We start from the raw sequence: 16,775 nt of genomic DNA on the forward strand, positions 1-16,775 counted from the left end.
CTCTGAATATGGCGGACAATGAGGGCTGCTGAGAAGCCAAGGACAATGCCACTGGGTTTTGATCCTACTTCATGTTCTGGCTTTGTGGGAGCCTAGCCAGTTTGGATGTCCACCTTCCTAGACCAAGATGGAGCGGGGAGGACTTTGGACTTTCCACAGGGCAGGGAACCCTGACTGCCCCTCAGACTGGAGAGGGAGGGGGAGAGGAGTGGGGGAGAGGGGGAGAGGAGAGGGAGGAGGGGGGAAAAGGGAGACGGGGAGGGAAATGGGGAAAATCTTTTTTTTCAATAAAAAAATTATATTTAAAAAAAAATTTAAAGAAAACAGAAAAAAAAACTGCAACTATATCTATGATATACAAACTTTTCATCAGCATTCCTGAGGAATATAACTACTTACATTGCACTTATATGGAATTTGGAATTATAAGTAATCTGCAGATGATTTAAAATATACAGGAGAATATACTATGTTCTATATAAATACTATGCTACTGCATATACATCCAGAGGTTTAGGTATCCCTGGGGTCCCAGAACTAATCCCCTGCAGATATCGAGGGACTACTTAAATGTATTTTGCAGAATATTACAGCAGATGTTCTTTTGGCAATTCACTGAGACATAGTTAAGGTATCCTACAAATTCAAAGAGGTCTCTTTAGCTTCAAAGTTCATGAAGGACCTGGGCCATTCTCTTGAGAAGGGTACTCTGTGTCTCAGTTCCCATAGCACTGGAGAGCCCCGCGTTTTAATAAGCAGGGAGAGTGCAAAGACCATGACATTAAGAGCTAGCCTCCATTACGACATGCATTTAATCCCTATCACTGAATAATTATGCTTATGAGTATGAGTGAAACTTTTTTGACTGCTGTCTGAAGCACTGTAACCCCAATTTTTCCCCCCAAAACAAAAACAAAACAAAAAACCCAAGATACAAATAACAGGGATTCAACAAAGACAAATGAACACAGAATATTTAAACTGTGGTTTAAAGTTTAAACATAAATCATGGTCCCAAATCAGGCTGAGAAAAATCCAATTATACACATGTAACATTTTTTTTGTTTGGGCATTTTAAGGTTCAGAGCAGCTTAGCAACTTACTCCAGAAAAGTTAATTTCATAAGAAGTATCTAGTCTCTCATCCTAGTACCTTAGATCTCTAAGTAGAGCAACTGCCTCAGACATATCTAAGTGTCTATTTCTCCACAGTACTGCCCAACGGGTTCTATGGGTGATAGGTTGTTATATAACCCATTAGAATTATGATAAGTGATTAAGATATTAATATCATTTGACTCTTAAAGACTTAACTGAGAAACAAACAAGGTATTTATTTTACATGATTTTTAGATGAATAAGAGACCCAAATAAAAATTATTCCATTTAGCAAACAAAAATACCTTTCATAATACTAGTGCTTCAACAACTAATGTGCTAGCTTCCCCCATGAAAGAACCTGTCTGTTCACAGAAACTAGCAGATAAAGGCAAAGTTCGCAAGTAAACAGTGGCATCATGGGCTGTGAGCCTGGGTGCAGAATTTAGCACATTTAGCTTAATTAAGGCTGAAGATTTTCTAAACTAGTACTTATCAGGTTAAAAAAAAGAGGTAAAGTAAGTGCAAATGGAGCCTATGTGATCTTAACATTCAAGAGCTTAAAAATATTAATATAGACTGAATATCTATACAATACTATTTACCTGTTCTTACTATATTTGCAAGCATAACAACTGTAGTGGTAACAAATTTTAAAAAATATTCAGAAGTCAATTAGTCTTATTTTCTGGATTTAAGGTAGTAATTTAAATTGATAAATTTTCAATTAAGATTAACTACAAATGGAACAATCTCTAAGGAGAGCCATCACTTCAGGAGAAGACACAAATGACTTCAGAGTCTTGCTCAGAAAGTGCTTTCCCCATCACTTGGTGTGACACCGCTAGAGGAGCAATCAGAAGTGCGTCCAAGCCAGACAGTGCCCTGTCCTCAGCTCTGCTTTCTCCAATACAAATCCTAATGAGCTCAGAGAAAAACGTAGCTCTCTTCAGTTTTCCCTTCCTTTCAGAAATAACTTTCTGGAGAGAGAAAGCTACAAAATGAAGAGTGGAGTTAAATAAGCCATGTCGCCTACTTCTTGTCCACTTACTCAAGACTTTCGATGAAGCCAGAAGAAGAGTGCCCAGCACTCTCTGTGCTCTGACTGCTATTTTTAAGCCCTTTCTTCCAGATAAACTGCATTTCTCTTCCTGAAGGAAAATGAAAGACCACGATGCTGAAGGTGCTTTATCCTCCATGGCTATCGAGCCAGTGTTTGAAGCTAATTAAACACCTGTAATTTCTGAAAGAAAAGACATAACAACAAACAAAAGCAGTTTCCCTCCTACAGCTTGCACAATAGCAACTATCACAACTCTGTAAAGAATTCAAAGACAATATGGACTAAATTTAAAACACTTGAAATGGTAAAGAAGGCACTAATGTCCTGGGACAACTCAGGTCTCAATGTTTACATACAGTGGCAGTATGCATCTTACCGTGGAGTCAGGCACTCTCACACTAACAGGTCAGGAGATTTGATTTTAAGGGGAAGAAACTTTTTAGGAAAAGAAATGTCAACTGGCCATTTGTGTCCCTAAGACCTAAGTCTAGGCATCTCATATGTGGGAATTATGCGATGAGTAGAACTTTTTAATTTTTAGAGGTTAATAATCCTGTTAAAAATTTGTAATAAAAACATTAAATAGAAATTCATGCATCTGAATCATAAAACTATATGAACAAAAAATGTTAAAAAGGAAATAACCTGCATATATATGGTTAAGAATACAAACGATAATCTTTTTCTGTCAGTTCTTACTTTTAAAAGTTTTGTGTGTGTGAGGTGTGTGTGTGTGTGTGTGTGAGAGAGAGAGAGAGAGAGACAGACAGAGAGAGAGAGAGAGACAGAGACAGAGAGACAGAGATGTTCACCTACTGGTTGGGGGAGGGACATGCCAGCATGTATGGAGATCAGAAGACACCTTGCAAGGGTTGCTCTTGTCTTTCTGCCTTGCTCAACATGGATCTTTACTCCACCTTGTGAGCCAGGCCAGGCTTGCACTACTGTCTCTACCTTGTCTGGTTCTGTACTCAGGTTGCCAGGCTTCTGCAACCAGCAGCTTTACCCACTTAGCTATCTTCCCATCTCCCACTTTTCTTTAATGAACACATATTATTTTAACAAATGTGTATATAGAATTTATAAAATTTATGAAAAATAGAGTTTTCATATCAGCTATGAAAGTTTTCTATCAGAATCAATGTTGGTGATATCACTCATAAGCAGGACTTCGGGCTTTACAGAAACGACTATTAATCTAAATTAATCTACCTACCAGTCTGGTATTTTTGAGGCAAGATTTCGTTCTATATCCAGGTTCGCCTCCCGAGTGCTGGGGTTACATTGGCTCTGACGTTTTTCACCTGGTTAGAGTCTCTAAGACTATACATTCACAGAACTGCCAAGTTTTATCAAATACAGTAAGAAAATCTTTGTAGACATAATATAGATAACAGATTATTGATAAATGACAACGTACAAAATATTCTTAGTAGAATCAAATTATATGTACTTATCTTAAACTCTGGTCTGATTTTTTTTAAAAAAAATAATTTATATACTATTTTGTCTGCCTTAAATTTTGAATACTATATAAGATTCTCAAGAATAATATAACTCATTTAAGATTAAAATTTGTATATATGAGGACTACATTAAAATCCAGTATTACAGAATTTGTTGTAATACATTTGTTGTAAAACTGACACGGGAAGGCACATTGTAGACAATAATTGCTGAATATTCTCTACACTGACTTTACCATACTGAGAGGTAATTATGGATATGAAAATGCTTTACCACATTAAAATAGTCACAAATTTATGAAAATCATAATATGTTCTCTAATTCAGATCTATTCTCAATCATGGACTTCATTATCTTTTGGTTCAAGATTTCCTATGATGCTTTTTACTTGTTCATTCAATGACTTAGATTAAATTAAGTGTAATGTTTTTAATTGTCATCATTTATTACAAAGGAGCAATCATGAGTAAAACAAGCATTCCTTTAACATGACCACCCTTACTCATCTAAATTAATGTCTGTACTTCATAGCATTTTATTTAAAGCTCTTGGACATTTAATACTTGGAGACTATGATATTCATTTGCAAGAAAATCTATAAAACTGAGGCTTGAAGATGCAGCAGAAAAAGACTCAGTAACAGGGTAGCTGGTTCTAATCCTCTTTCCATTAGTATAACAAAATTTAATGTGGAATGTTACCATAGAATATAAGCTAGACAAAACAGTAGCAATGACAGCAATATTCTTCAGTGTGCATGACCTTAAGACATAAATACAATATTTTCACACCAAGTATGAGATGCCACAGCCAAAAGGCATCTTCAAGGCTCTAGTTTATTCATTTTATAACATGACCTTAAAACTGACACTCATCAATGAAAAATATTTTTAATGATTTCATATTTATTTGTTTGTGTGTGTGCTTACCTATGTGTACCTGTGTGGAGGTCAGAGGGCACCACCATATGGGTCCCAGGGATCACACTCAAGCCATCAGGCTTGGCAGCCAATGCCTTTACTCACTGAGCCATCCTGGCAGGCCCTAAGGCTGAAATTTGTAAGTTTGACTGAATTGACATTTATTTTGGCTTCTTGGTTCAAATAAATATCGAAACTACTAATGTTATTCTGAATTTCTATTCATCTAATTGTATTGTGAGTGCTAACTGATTTCATTTAACAGCGCTTAGAAAATTAACCAACCATATACAAAGTTTTGAGGTACACAATTTTAGGACTTTATTTTGCCAGTTTTCAGTATGGTATTCAAGCACAAGGGAGAAACAATTGGGAATAATGAATTCCCAACAGTAATTATTCAGGGAAGAGAGACCATTCCTATTCTATTCACACAAGCAAAGATCATGCAGAAATTTATACCATAAAGTTAAACATATAAAAGGCACAGTATTACAAAATAAGCTCCAAATATTGCTTTCCCACAGACTTCCTATTGGACAGACACTATTTAAAAACGTGCTAATTAAACAGCGAGAAAGGAACTATATACCTCATAAAACTCAAATGTGAACTCTTTTTCTATGTAGGGTAGGTGCAGAACAAAATAGTACTTGTTTCCAAATCTACACTTCCAACCAAGATGAAAATAGTACAAAACAAGAGCAATTTTCAGTCTTAAACTTTTCTGATAAAAGCAGTGCTTTCCAAAAAACAAAACTGTAAAACCAATTAGTACTCGTGATTAAAGATGCTTGAATAATTTCCAGTGGCAGAAAACCAGAAAGGGGCAATTATACTGCTAAGGACATATGATACTCCTAAGGGCTAAACCAAATAATGAGAAACCCTAAGAACACATCAATAAGGCTTACACATAATTGTGATGTTGTTTTTAATCTTCCTGTTGAAGAGATTTTAAATAAATATGATTCTACTTCTAATTTTCTTTTAATTAAAATGGCAAGCCACTGTAAAAATAACTAGAACATTTTTCTAGGTGAATCTTTTTTTAAAGATTTATTTATTATACAGTATTCTGTACACATAACAAATTATACAGAAGGTACCAGATCTCATTATAGAGGGCTGTGAGCTGCCATGTGGCTACTGAGAATTGAACTCAGGACTTCTAGAAGAGTAGCCAGTGCTCTTAACCTCTGAGCCATCTCTCCAGCCAGATAAATTCTTAATAGTTAGGAAATATTAAAAACAAAGAGGACCTTAAGAGAGGCAGAGATAGATCATAGGAAGGAGGAAAAAGAGAAGCTTTTCTGAATAAATTGGGATCATGAGAGCGACAGGAGAGGATAGAAAGAAAGAAAGGAAGAAGGGAGGGAAGTGGACAAAAATGTACAGTTCAATAAAAACAATTAAAAAACAAAACAAAACCAAAAAAATCCCATAATACTAGGATACCTAATGTTTATAGAAAAAAGTCTGAAAATTTTGTGCTTTAAAAGCCAAAAAGTAAATAAATGTTTTCTTTTTAATACACACACACACACACACACACACACACACACACACACACACACACACACACACGAACATCTCCATGATATTGGAACCACAGAAATAAGCTACACAGATTGTCAACAGGAAAACTCAGCAAATGTCTGGCAAACCACGAGTTTGGCACTTTCTCTCTGAGAAAGGTCTTATGCTCTGCAACATCAGAAATTAAGAAATTTCTCCACCTTTCCTTCCTTATGCACACAAAGTATGACAATTGTGTTCATCCAGCTTTTTAGCAGAAGAGGCAGCTTTGTGATGTTGGCTACAGGTTAGGAAATAGCAGGTGTAAAACAAATTCAGTGTGATGCAGAAGGTGTTACTCTATAGTCACTATTTTAATCTACATATTTCCAAGACTATTACTGTAATAAAAACTGTTGCTTGACATTTGCTTATTTTTAGGTCTTGCTATACATACCCTTGATTTTGTTTTAATGTGACTGAATGCTGAAAGACGAGCTAATTACTAGATAGCTGTCCCTTTCTGCTCTTGTGGGTTTGTCATTTTCAAAGAGCATAGAAGATAGTGGTTTATAGGAATGAAAACTTGGCAAATGCAGAAATCAAACCATGAGTTGAAAAGAAACCTTGAAAATTAGCAAATTATTTCCTACAAGTTAATGCAAGTTCAAAGTGTTTAATGCAAGTTAAAGTAAATATTCCTTATTCCTTTACTGATCAAAAGACTTAGCTGTCATAGGTGATTATGCATTACAGTGACTATAACAATTCATCTTTTTAGGGCATTTGCTTTTTTGTTGCTTTTACCACATCAATTATCTATACAAAGAAGAACAAGAGAATTATATTTGTTTAAAAAAATTCAATACCAAAACATAAAATAGATTTGCTTGTAAAACTCAGAGACAAAAGATGCCCTTTCTTCACAACATTCAGAAAAAATGTCTAAATTTATAATTTATTATACAAATTCTACTATTCTGAATTAATTCATAGTATTTTAATAGGGATACAATATATGGACATGTAAGTTAGATAATAAACTGCTCACTGTCTCAGAAGTGTACGAGGAAATAAGTAACATTAAAATAACTATTGAAGATTTTAGAGCATACTTATAATTAATTTTCTATGACAAATCACGAGTTTTCATATAATAGTTAAACTCAGATGATTCTGGAACAGAACAAATCCACACAGCTTCAAGTTATGTGTGTTTATTATGAAAAGAAATTTGACAAAAATGCTTTAAGTGCTAAATACATACAAAACATTGAACGGCATTACTGTCCTTCCTCCCGCCCACTTGAGTTTCTCTTAACAATGGTATTTTCATTACGATCCAGAAAATTCACATAACGTTTTATAAAAAAAAAAAAGGTATTTTGCCAACAAATAAGCAGATGATTTAGAGTAGAAGTCATGAACATTAAAACCTCACTTACGTCTGACTTCAGTTCTTAACAACACATTGTGGGACACAGAGCGAGGATATATAAGAGCAAATACATAATATATGATATACTCTACACCTTAACTGACAAAAACATTTGCCTGTGTGTAAATAAATTGCTTTGCTCCATCATGATGTTCAGAAAAACATTTTATAAGTAAACAGTGTTTACGTTCCTAAAAATGGACACCTGGGTGTGATGACAACAGTCACACAAACGTTCAATGAAATGGTAAGGAGCAAATGAACTTTAACAACTGGGCTCTGACTAAGTCTCTTCCTCCTCATCACTACTGCTAATGGGAGTCATAATCCATTCCCTGTAGACCTGAGTTTTCTGTCAGCATGGTAAAGGAAAAAGAAGCATAAAGGTTAGTTAAGATGGAAAACTGCAGGAAAAACATGTTAAAATTATGAAATGTTTAGGTGTTATAGAAATGTTAAAGCAGAGTTTTCATCTGTCTTCCATGCTGTAACTGTATTAATACTTTAGAACTTCACAGGCCTAAAGATAGCTTCTACATACATACTCATGTCAGACATGGTTTCATGTATCAATAAGGTATTCTAGGAATATATTAAGATTATTCTACTTCTTTACAAGTCACTTCATTACTTCTAGGAAGCATTGAGATAATATTCTGCTTCTTAGACAGAATGGCATAAAATGAACGTATTTTATATTTATATTATGTATAAGCAAGCATATGGCATTTAGTCAACACAGCCTTTTTTTTGTAAAAAGAGATAAAAAGTAGAAACATTAGAAAGTAGAAAGCAACAAACTTTTTATAAAGCACTGTCATTAAATCATTTATGTAAAATCTAGGCAGATAACAATCCTATTTTTGAGACAGGGTTTCATTATTCTAGGTTGACCTCAAACTTGCTATGTAGTTTACTATCCTCTTATCTCCACCTCCAACTACTGGATCATGGGTAACACCATGCTGGATGATGCAGCGCTCGGATCCAACCTCGGGGTTCTTGTTCTACCACTTTTACTTTGTATTTTATCTCATTAACAAATGTGCTAGAAATTTTATTTTTAAATTTTAGAAAAGTAGCTTTAACTTAGAAAAGCACTATCACTTCCAGAACATAAACTAACCTTTTACATTTGTACACTAACAGTGATAACTGCAAAACACTAAGACATCTTAAATTCCTGTAAGTATTCAAGTTAATAATGTGCTTAACTGAAAAAATACACAAAGCTGAAAAAGATTCTGATATTTTATATACTGAAACAGAACCTTAAGCAAAGACTGGCCTAATAAAAATAATATGTACCCTTAAATGTGATGAGTAGAAATGTATGGTTTTAAATTCCAAAGAAACAATTACGGTGTGGAATAAGCTTCCTTGCCACTGAAATCCAGTTATCAATCAGAAACTTTTGGTATAATCTGTCCCTGGATAATGAGGATAGTATATTTCTAAATTCTCTTCACTATGAATCCCTATTTTGCAGCAACTGTATTAAATAGTTCTTGAGAAACATTCTTATTTTTACTTATGTTTTGAAAAGCATTTTCAATATAGTAAAAATATGTTAATTCCTCTTTAAAAGAGCAGGCAGATATAGGACGGAAATGTTTCAACTGGATTAGCCAGGTGACACCTGTAACTTCCCTGTCTCTGAACAATCTCATTGTAGAGACTACAGAACATGCTCTTAGGTACAACTCCCAAGAGACTGCCAATTCTATCATAATCTGAAACTATTTTGGCACTTCAATAGGACTAAAAATCAAGGTAAAAGTCACTTTACTAAATACTGAACTTAAATAATACAGTATATTTTAAATCACTGAACAGATGACCCAGAGGTGATGGAAAGTACACTTAATGAAATAATATGTACTTCACATGCAGTAGTAAAATAGTAAAAGTTTTAATTTTTTATCCTGGTTATTTAAACTTGAGAAACTCCATGTTTCAACAGTTTATTGTTATTAGGAATATTTTCAAAAATATAAAAATGCTGACTCCTTCTTTTCAAATGGCTTACTTTAGTATTCCAAACCAAAACAACTTGACAATGGGATAGCCTTGGGTATGAGTTGTTACTTCTACCATAACTTGAGTTATCAAGTAATGACAATGTCTGAGCTGACAAACTATTCTAGCCTCAGACTACTGACTCAGATTACGTCCCACACATTCTATCTCCTTACTAAAAGATACTGCTTGCTCTGAACTGTGCAGCAAATCCCACAAAGCTCTGCTAACATTCTCAAAAATGCTTAAGAACCACGATGATCTATAGTGGCAGTGTTCCTGAGTTTTGTTTTCCCTTCCTTCATGAATAAATTAGAAATGAATATTTAATATAAAATATAAATATTTAATATAAAACTAGTAGTAGAATGAAAGATGAAAGAAGTATCCCAAATAGAAAAACCTAACTAGCTAAGTATATACTATCAACACTAAAGACGTACAAGGCATATCGGTGTTGACCAGATCTAGAATACCCAAAGCAGAACCAAGAATGGTCTGTGGAAAGGTCTGATTCACATCTTAACGTAAGTTACCGATACAAAAATCTTTTCTTTATATTCAAAATACTGAAACAGATTCACAGAGTCTGTACAAGTTTAAAACTAAAATCTAGTGTTGGCTTTCACTTGCAAAGTCATGCATTAACAGTTTCATATCAAATTTTTTGAGGCCTGTAAAAAAGAAAAAAAGAATCTTATAGTAAATAAATGTACTTTAAAGTCTAAGTAAATAAAAGTATAAATAGAGCTAAATAAGACAAATAAAAGCTTAATATATTTTTAAGGCATTGTGTAACTATTTTAAAACACACTAAGTTTCATGTTTTGATTTTCATTTGTAAGACGTTTTTTCACTTACCTGTAACATCTGATTTCCTGTACCCTCCCTCAGCCTATAAGGTCGGATAACTCCATCTTCATTAAAGAACCGGGGAGGTCGCAAACTTTCTACTTCAAAAGTCTCTGTAGCTCTGAAAAATAAAATAAAATTTACACACACATACACAGAAAGTTTAAAAATTATCAAAACACTGCACTTATGGCTCAGTAAACATCATAGAGGAAGATATGGAAAGAATGCAGAGCCAGAACATCAGAAAATCTACTGTGAGACAGTCTCTCCTAGAAAATGTTGTAAAAAAAAAAAAAAAAAAAAGACCAGACAATGGCAGTGTCAATGAACACGTCAACATGGACAAGAAAAGATTTCTCAGGAGTCCCATTCCTAGACAAAGAACTACAGACAACTACTGACTGCAGGGGGACTGCGAGGAGCAGGAAAACTAACCTCCCTCTTATTGGTTGTCTACAGAGTGCTCAGCCTTAAAACTATATACACACAATAACTGAGTAAGTTATGGGGATATTTTGTTTGTGCTTTAACAGATAAAGCTTGCCTGAAGATCAGAGAATGGAGCTAGCCACACTACTTAGCCATAGAGGCCAGGCAGTGGTGGCACACACCTTTGATTGCTGAGAGTCACAAGCATTAAACAGTAAAAGTACAGCTTACAGATCACTAGCCAAACTCATGGGAGTATATTCCAGTAGAAACCTGTTTTACAGAGCTTCGGGAACACCTGCCTTGGGAACAGTTGCTGTCAATTCTGTAGAAATCTTGTGAGGCCATGACTTTTCCCATTTCCCAAATGGGATTCATCCTGAAACATCTCAGCAACGCATAAATCATTCCTTAAACATGACTTTTCCTGTACTGGCAACTGGGTGACCTTACCCCACACTGTGGGGCCCTGGTGTGAAAGCATTCACTCAGCCAAGCCTTCATCCTCAAAGTCAAATCTACATAAAACTAGTCCCCCACGATTATCCTTATGGGCAGGACTTTCACAAAGAGAGGAGCCTTGCAAACTTCCTCCCTCTTTTCTACATTTACCAATTACGAACTCTAGCTTAAATAACCACACAAATATAGTTAATGCACATTTTTTTTTCTCTTCTTAGAATTCTGTACTGATTTAGAGCCCCATCCTAATCCTCCTGGTCTCTACAGGGGAGCTTCACAGCCACACCCCTTCTAAGACATAGTCCCCCATCCATCTTGTTAGCCCTAAAATAAATGCATGCTTGGTACCATTGTTATCGCCTATGGAATTGCTAACTACGTCTGTGTGGGTATATAAACCGAAAACCTTGTGGGATTAGGAGCAGCATTGAAAAGGAACATCAAGAAGGAACATTGAAAGGGAACAGCAAAGAACAGCAAGGGACAGTGAGGAACATCAAAAGGGATATCTAGATAACACTGGCGAAAGCATAGGAAGAATAAATAGAATATGATAAAAAGACTTATGTGAGTTAATTTATTTATGCTCAGACCTTTTAAGTCAGCTTGCTATAGCTTTCCTTCTGAATCCTGAGTGGTTTAGGGGGGGCTGGCACCCCACCATAAACCTCAATATTTAATCCCAGCACTCAGGAGACAGAGGCAGATGGATCTCTGTGAGTTCAAGGCCACCATAGGCTACGTGAGAGTGAGTCTATCTAAAAGAGAAAGAGCCAAGCAGTGGTGGCTCACATCTTTAATCCCAGACTGGGTGAGACAATTGGGAATTCTTAAAGGGAGGAATTAGTTTAAAAAGAGAGCTTTTTCCCCACATTAAAAGTGGGAAACACTATTACGATGGACAGAGATAGGTCCCGATGCTTGGGAGGCAGAGTACTACACAGCAGAAAAAAATAACAACATCTTGAATTTTGCAGGCAAATGGATGGAGCTAGAAAACATATTGAGTGAGGTAACCCGGACCCAGAAAGACAATTATCTCATGTACTCACTCATAAGTGGTTTTTAAATATAAAGCCAAGAAAACCAGCCCACAAATCACAATCCCAGAGAACCTAGACAACAATAAGGACCCTAAGAGAGACATACATAGATCTAATCTACATGGGAAGTAGAAAAAGACAAGATCTCCTGAGACCTTGGGAGAGGGTTGAAGGGAAGGAGAGAGGCAGGGAGGGGAGCAGAGAAAAATGTAGAGCTCAATAAAAATCAATTAAAAAAATGAAACAAGCCAACCTAAGGACAGGTGCTTATAAATAAAAATAAGCCTCCATACATGTTTACTTGGGAGCTGGGTGGCAGACCTCCCAAAAGTCAAAAAAGTAAAACACTGTACAACATTAATACATTTGAACACTGGAGGTGCTGGCTGCAGAGGAGAGGTATAAACTTCAGGGATGAGGAACACCTTGTAGAAGTGTGTTACTAGAAGTAGTCTTTCAGAGCTTACAGACTTGTCACATTTTCAGGTCACATTCTTTGTTTTCTCCATGTGGAGAGATGAAACCAACAAACTTCCAATTCCTGTTGTCTGTCGCCATGCCTGCTCTATCATTTCAGACTGGAACTGTACAACCATTGTAAACCTCTGCAACTATAGTTCCATATAGAACATATAATCCCAAACAACCTCTTCTACAAGTTGCTCTTGGGTCATGTATTTTATCATAGCAACAGAAATGAGATTAATACAGTGATATATTTCATTAAGCTCCTTTATGCTACATCATAAATGAACTTTGAAAACATGTCACTAGCCTGGCACGGTAGTACACGCCTTTAATCCTAACAATTGGGAGGCAGAGGAAGGTGGATTTCTATGAGCTGGAGACCAGCCTGGTCTACAAAGTGAGTTCCCAGACAGCTAGGGCTGTCAGGAAAAGAAGCCATGTCTTGGGGGAAAAAAAAGAAAAGAAATTATAATCCTGAAGAATCCAGTCACAAAAGGCTGTATGATTCCATTTAAATTTACTATCCAAAATAGGCAAATAAACACACAAAAAGTAACAGTGATGGCTAATGCTAAGGAGAGATATAAATGGGGAGTAACTGCTAACAATCATGAGATTTTCTTTGGAGCTGATAAAAATGGAAAATTGTTAGTGATAGAAGTAGCATAAAACTAAAAACTACTCTAATGTACACTTCAAGGTATAATTATTAAAGTATGTTTCCAGAGTATATAAAGAATTCTTACAACTCAATAATAAAGGAACAACTAGCCCAATTAAAGAACTGAAAAAAGGTTTAGAAAAAAGGCAGGCTTTATGTAAGTATAAAAAGAAATAGGAGGGATATTTTTTTGTGCTGGAATGGTTTGATAACTTTACTATGTATGATATTAACCTACAAGAAATGATAAAAGCACACATGATTAGATTAGTACAGAGACAGAGAAGTAAATTAGTACGTTAAACTGGAAAAAAGTCTGAATTAGATCAGAAGACTCTGCCAATGTCCCCTTTGTCTCATTATACTATGATTTTACTAACTGTTACCCTGTGGAGAATGGGCAAGATCTGTATAATGTTTGGATGGCGCCTCCATAGAAGTCTAATGTTCTAATCTCCAGAATGAGTAAGGGTTCCTTCATGGCAGAGTCTATTGTGTGATTAAATTAAGAACTCCAAACTAAGGGAATAATGTAGGCACACTCTAAATGCCACCAAAAGTGTCCTCAGGCAGAGAGAGAGAGCAGACACATGAAGGAGAAAGGAATATGAAGATGAAGACAGAAAATGCAACAGGGCAGCTACAAAGCAAGGAAAGCCACCAGCTACTGAGATCTTCAAATAGGCAAGGCCCTGTGAGAGAAACGATCTCTCTTGTCACCAGGTTTGTTACAGTGGCCAGAGGACATGTTATGCAGTATGTAAAGGATCCCTCTATATTATTTCCTGCCACTGCATATAAATGTATAATAGCTTAATTAAAAAACAATAACAACAACCAAAAAACAGACTACCATATATATGCTCAGTGACAGTACAAGTGTAGTAGGAAAAGGTAAGAGTCACTTCACTCATAGAATCTGAATTTTAGAAAGACACAGCCAAGGTAAAATATACGGTATATTAAATAGTGGTAAAAAACTAAGATTAAAAATAAAGAGAGGAAGGGAAATTCAAAGTATCTTGAGCTAAGGTATGAGTAAAATAAAATTTTAGAGTGGCCACAGAAAGCCTTAGTGGAAAAGCAACTGTTAAAAAAGGAAATGAGTCTTTGTGCAGATCAGGGAAGGGTGTTCTATCCAGAGGAGCGGGACTACAAAGGTAAAGAGGGAGACCATCATCTTCAAATTAAACTCTGCCTCCCAAGTGCTGGGACTAAAGGTATGTGCCACCACTTCCCAGATAACCTCAAACTTTTCATGGGAACTTGGGACCTCTCTCCTAAACTCCAGACTCTCACACTAAGTAACTTATTTGACATTTCCATTTGGGTGTGTAAGAGAAATTAAAAGCTCAATAAATTTACAAAATACCTTTCAATTCTGGTGTTCTCACACCTTCCCCAGCATGTTCACAGAGTTAGATCTCTTTTCATTGTTCTTGGCATGGGAATGGTCAAATTGTTACCACCTCTCTTCTTGATTAGTCAAGGAGTCCATTTTTTCCTTGATCTCCCTGTAGTTTAACACAGCTCACATACCTCCTCTGACTTAAAACCTTCTAAGAGTCTTAAGAAAAAGCCAAAAGTCCTCTCAACAAGTATAGATGACAACCCCGAATCTACACAAGAATGAGAGCTATCAACAACCAGGCAAATGGTTCCTCCTCCTCACTGTTATTTTCTATGGATAGATTCAGGCAAAGGGAAGACTGTGTATCTAAGCTCCAATGAACAGTCCCAATCCAAGCCACCACTGCTGCTTGCTGCCTGCCTTTGCTTGATACAGAGGCAACCTCTTCCCACTGTTTGGCCCTTTGGGGTAATGAATTACCTTTATGCTGAGAACTTGGTGTCTGTGTGTGTCCTGTACTGACTCTGAGGGCACCAACCTCCCTTACACCTACTCTTTGAGAAATAATAAGGAAGGAAGAAAGGAAGACAACACTTTTTTTTACCACCACTTTGGTTAGCCTTGTCTCTCTTAATGTGCCCTTTTTTCTTCCTTCATTCTTTTTTGTCTTTTAAAACTGGGGCCTAAACCCAGGATTTTGAGCCCCATGCCCAACTTTATCTGCTTTTGCTTTCATAGCATATTTTTTTTCCTTTTGCCACTTAACATATCACACATATTTATCAGTCACTTACTTTACTCTCCTACTAAAGTATAAGCTGTGTCAGGACAGAAACACTGCCAATAATGTTCAGAAATGGTTTCTTAAGTGACAAGACTACTCTCTAATTCATTTTATAGAGATACATAACTGTGTGTGTAGCCAACAATTCATTAGTATGTCTAAATTATTATGTCTCAATCTATTTCCTTACTTTTATCTTCCTGATGCATCAAAGTTGAGAGAAATGTTAAAGTTTTCCATTATATACATATCTGAGAAGTTCTTATAATTGCATCAGTTTTTGTTTTATAAAAGTTGAGGAACTGAACTGAATACAAGCTCAAGTTTGTTATCCTTGAGTTTTTATTATTTGCTAATTATTTCATTCTCAAAAGTGGTTTCCCCCAAAAACTAATTCCATCTTAACAAGCACGTGCACTTTATAAATGACATTAAACAGATTCGAGATAATTGTTTCCTTTCCAAATCATATTTTATTATTTTATACTAACTTAGTTCCACTGTTTAGTAACACTGTTTCAATTATTTTGCCTTTGATTCATATAACTTATTCTTTGTTTTGATGTGCTTCTTCATAAATATATCCCTTAATAGTTCCTGGCCTTTATTAATCCTTCTAAAACGTTTTACTTTGTACTTGATCCTTGAAGGTAATGAAGCCAGGTACAGAATGGCAAGGGTTTACCAATGCAAGGTAAATCAAGCAGCTCTGTGAGATGTCTGTATAGCTTGCTAAATTTTTTGAATTCCTTGGGTTTCAAACTTCTGAGCTTTTCTGAGAACTGTGGCTCAAAATGTTATACTTATGAAGTCAAAGTATGACCCCTTTCCCTACTTTAATTCTAAACTATACAAAACCAGAAACAAACAATGAAGAGAGAAGAATGAATGTAACAGATCTTAAAATAAGATCATAAACGTATGTTAAAGACAAATTCAATATGAACTAAGAATGGCATTTTTTTCCCTCAAAAGCAGGGAGGATTTGCTGATTTAAAACAGACACATACAGCATATACTGATAAATTTCATCATCAAAGCTTAGCTGACTAAATCATTATTGCCAACAATTGCTAGGAACAGATGACAAAGGAGAGCTCTACAAAGCTGGAGTCATATAACGTCAGCACTTTAGAAGGAATCAAGATTAGGAAGTCCTTTTTCATCTGCCACACCACGGAGTTCATAACTAAGAACCTG

General features: G+C 35.7%; 1 protein-coding gene across 2 annotated transcripts in view; it reads right to left on the bottom strand.

The window, feature by feature from the left end:
• The window catches only part of Vps13a (vacuolar protein sorting 13 homolog A), a 192,357-nt gene that overhangs the window by 20,123 nt on the left and 155,459 nt on the right, over positions 1-16,775 (bottom strand). The window contains exons 68-69 of one of the 2 annotated variants that reach the window (XM_050157178.1): positions 10,384-10,495; positions 7,267-10,196 (exon numbers count right to left, since the gene is read on the bottom strand). In XM_050157178.1, coding sequence (XP_050013135.1) covers positions 10,176-10,196; positions 10,384-10,495 — 133 coding nt within the window. In that variant the 3' untranslated portion in view covers positions 7,267-10,175. Of the gene's footprint in view, positions 1-7,266; positions 10,197-10,383; positions 10,496-16,775 lie in introns of those variants that run through there. The other variant, XM_050157169.1, reaches the window with a different exon arrangement.

The sequence above is a fragment of the Alexandromys fortis genome, unplaced genomic scaffold (genome assembly GCF_014885135.2).
Source record: "Alexandromys fortis isolate MF-2015 unplaced genomic scaffold, M_Fortis_MF-2015_v1.1 scaffold_10, whole genome shotgun sequence".
Lineage (NCBI taxonomy): Eukaryota > Metazoa > Chordata > Mammalia > Rodentia > Cricetidae > Alexandromys > Alexandromys fortis.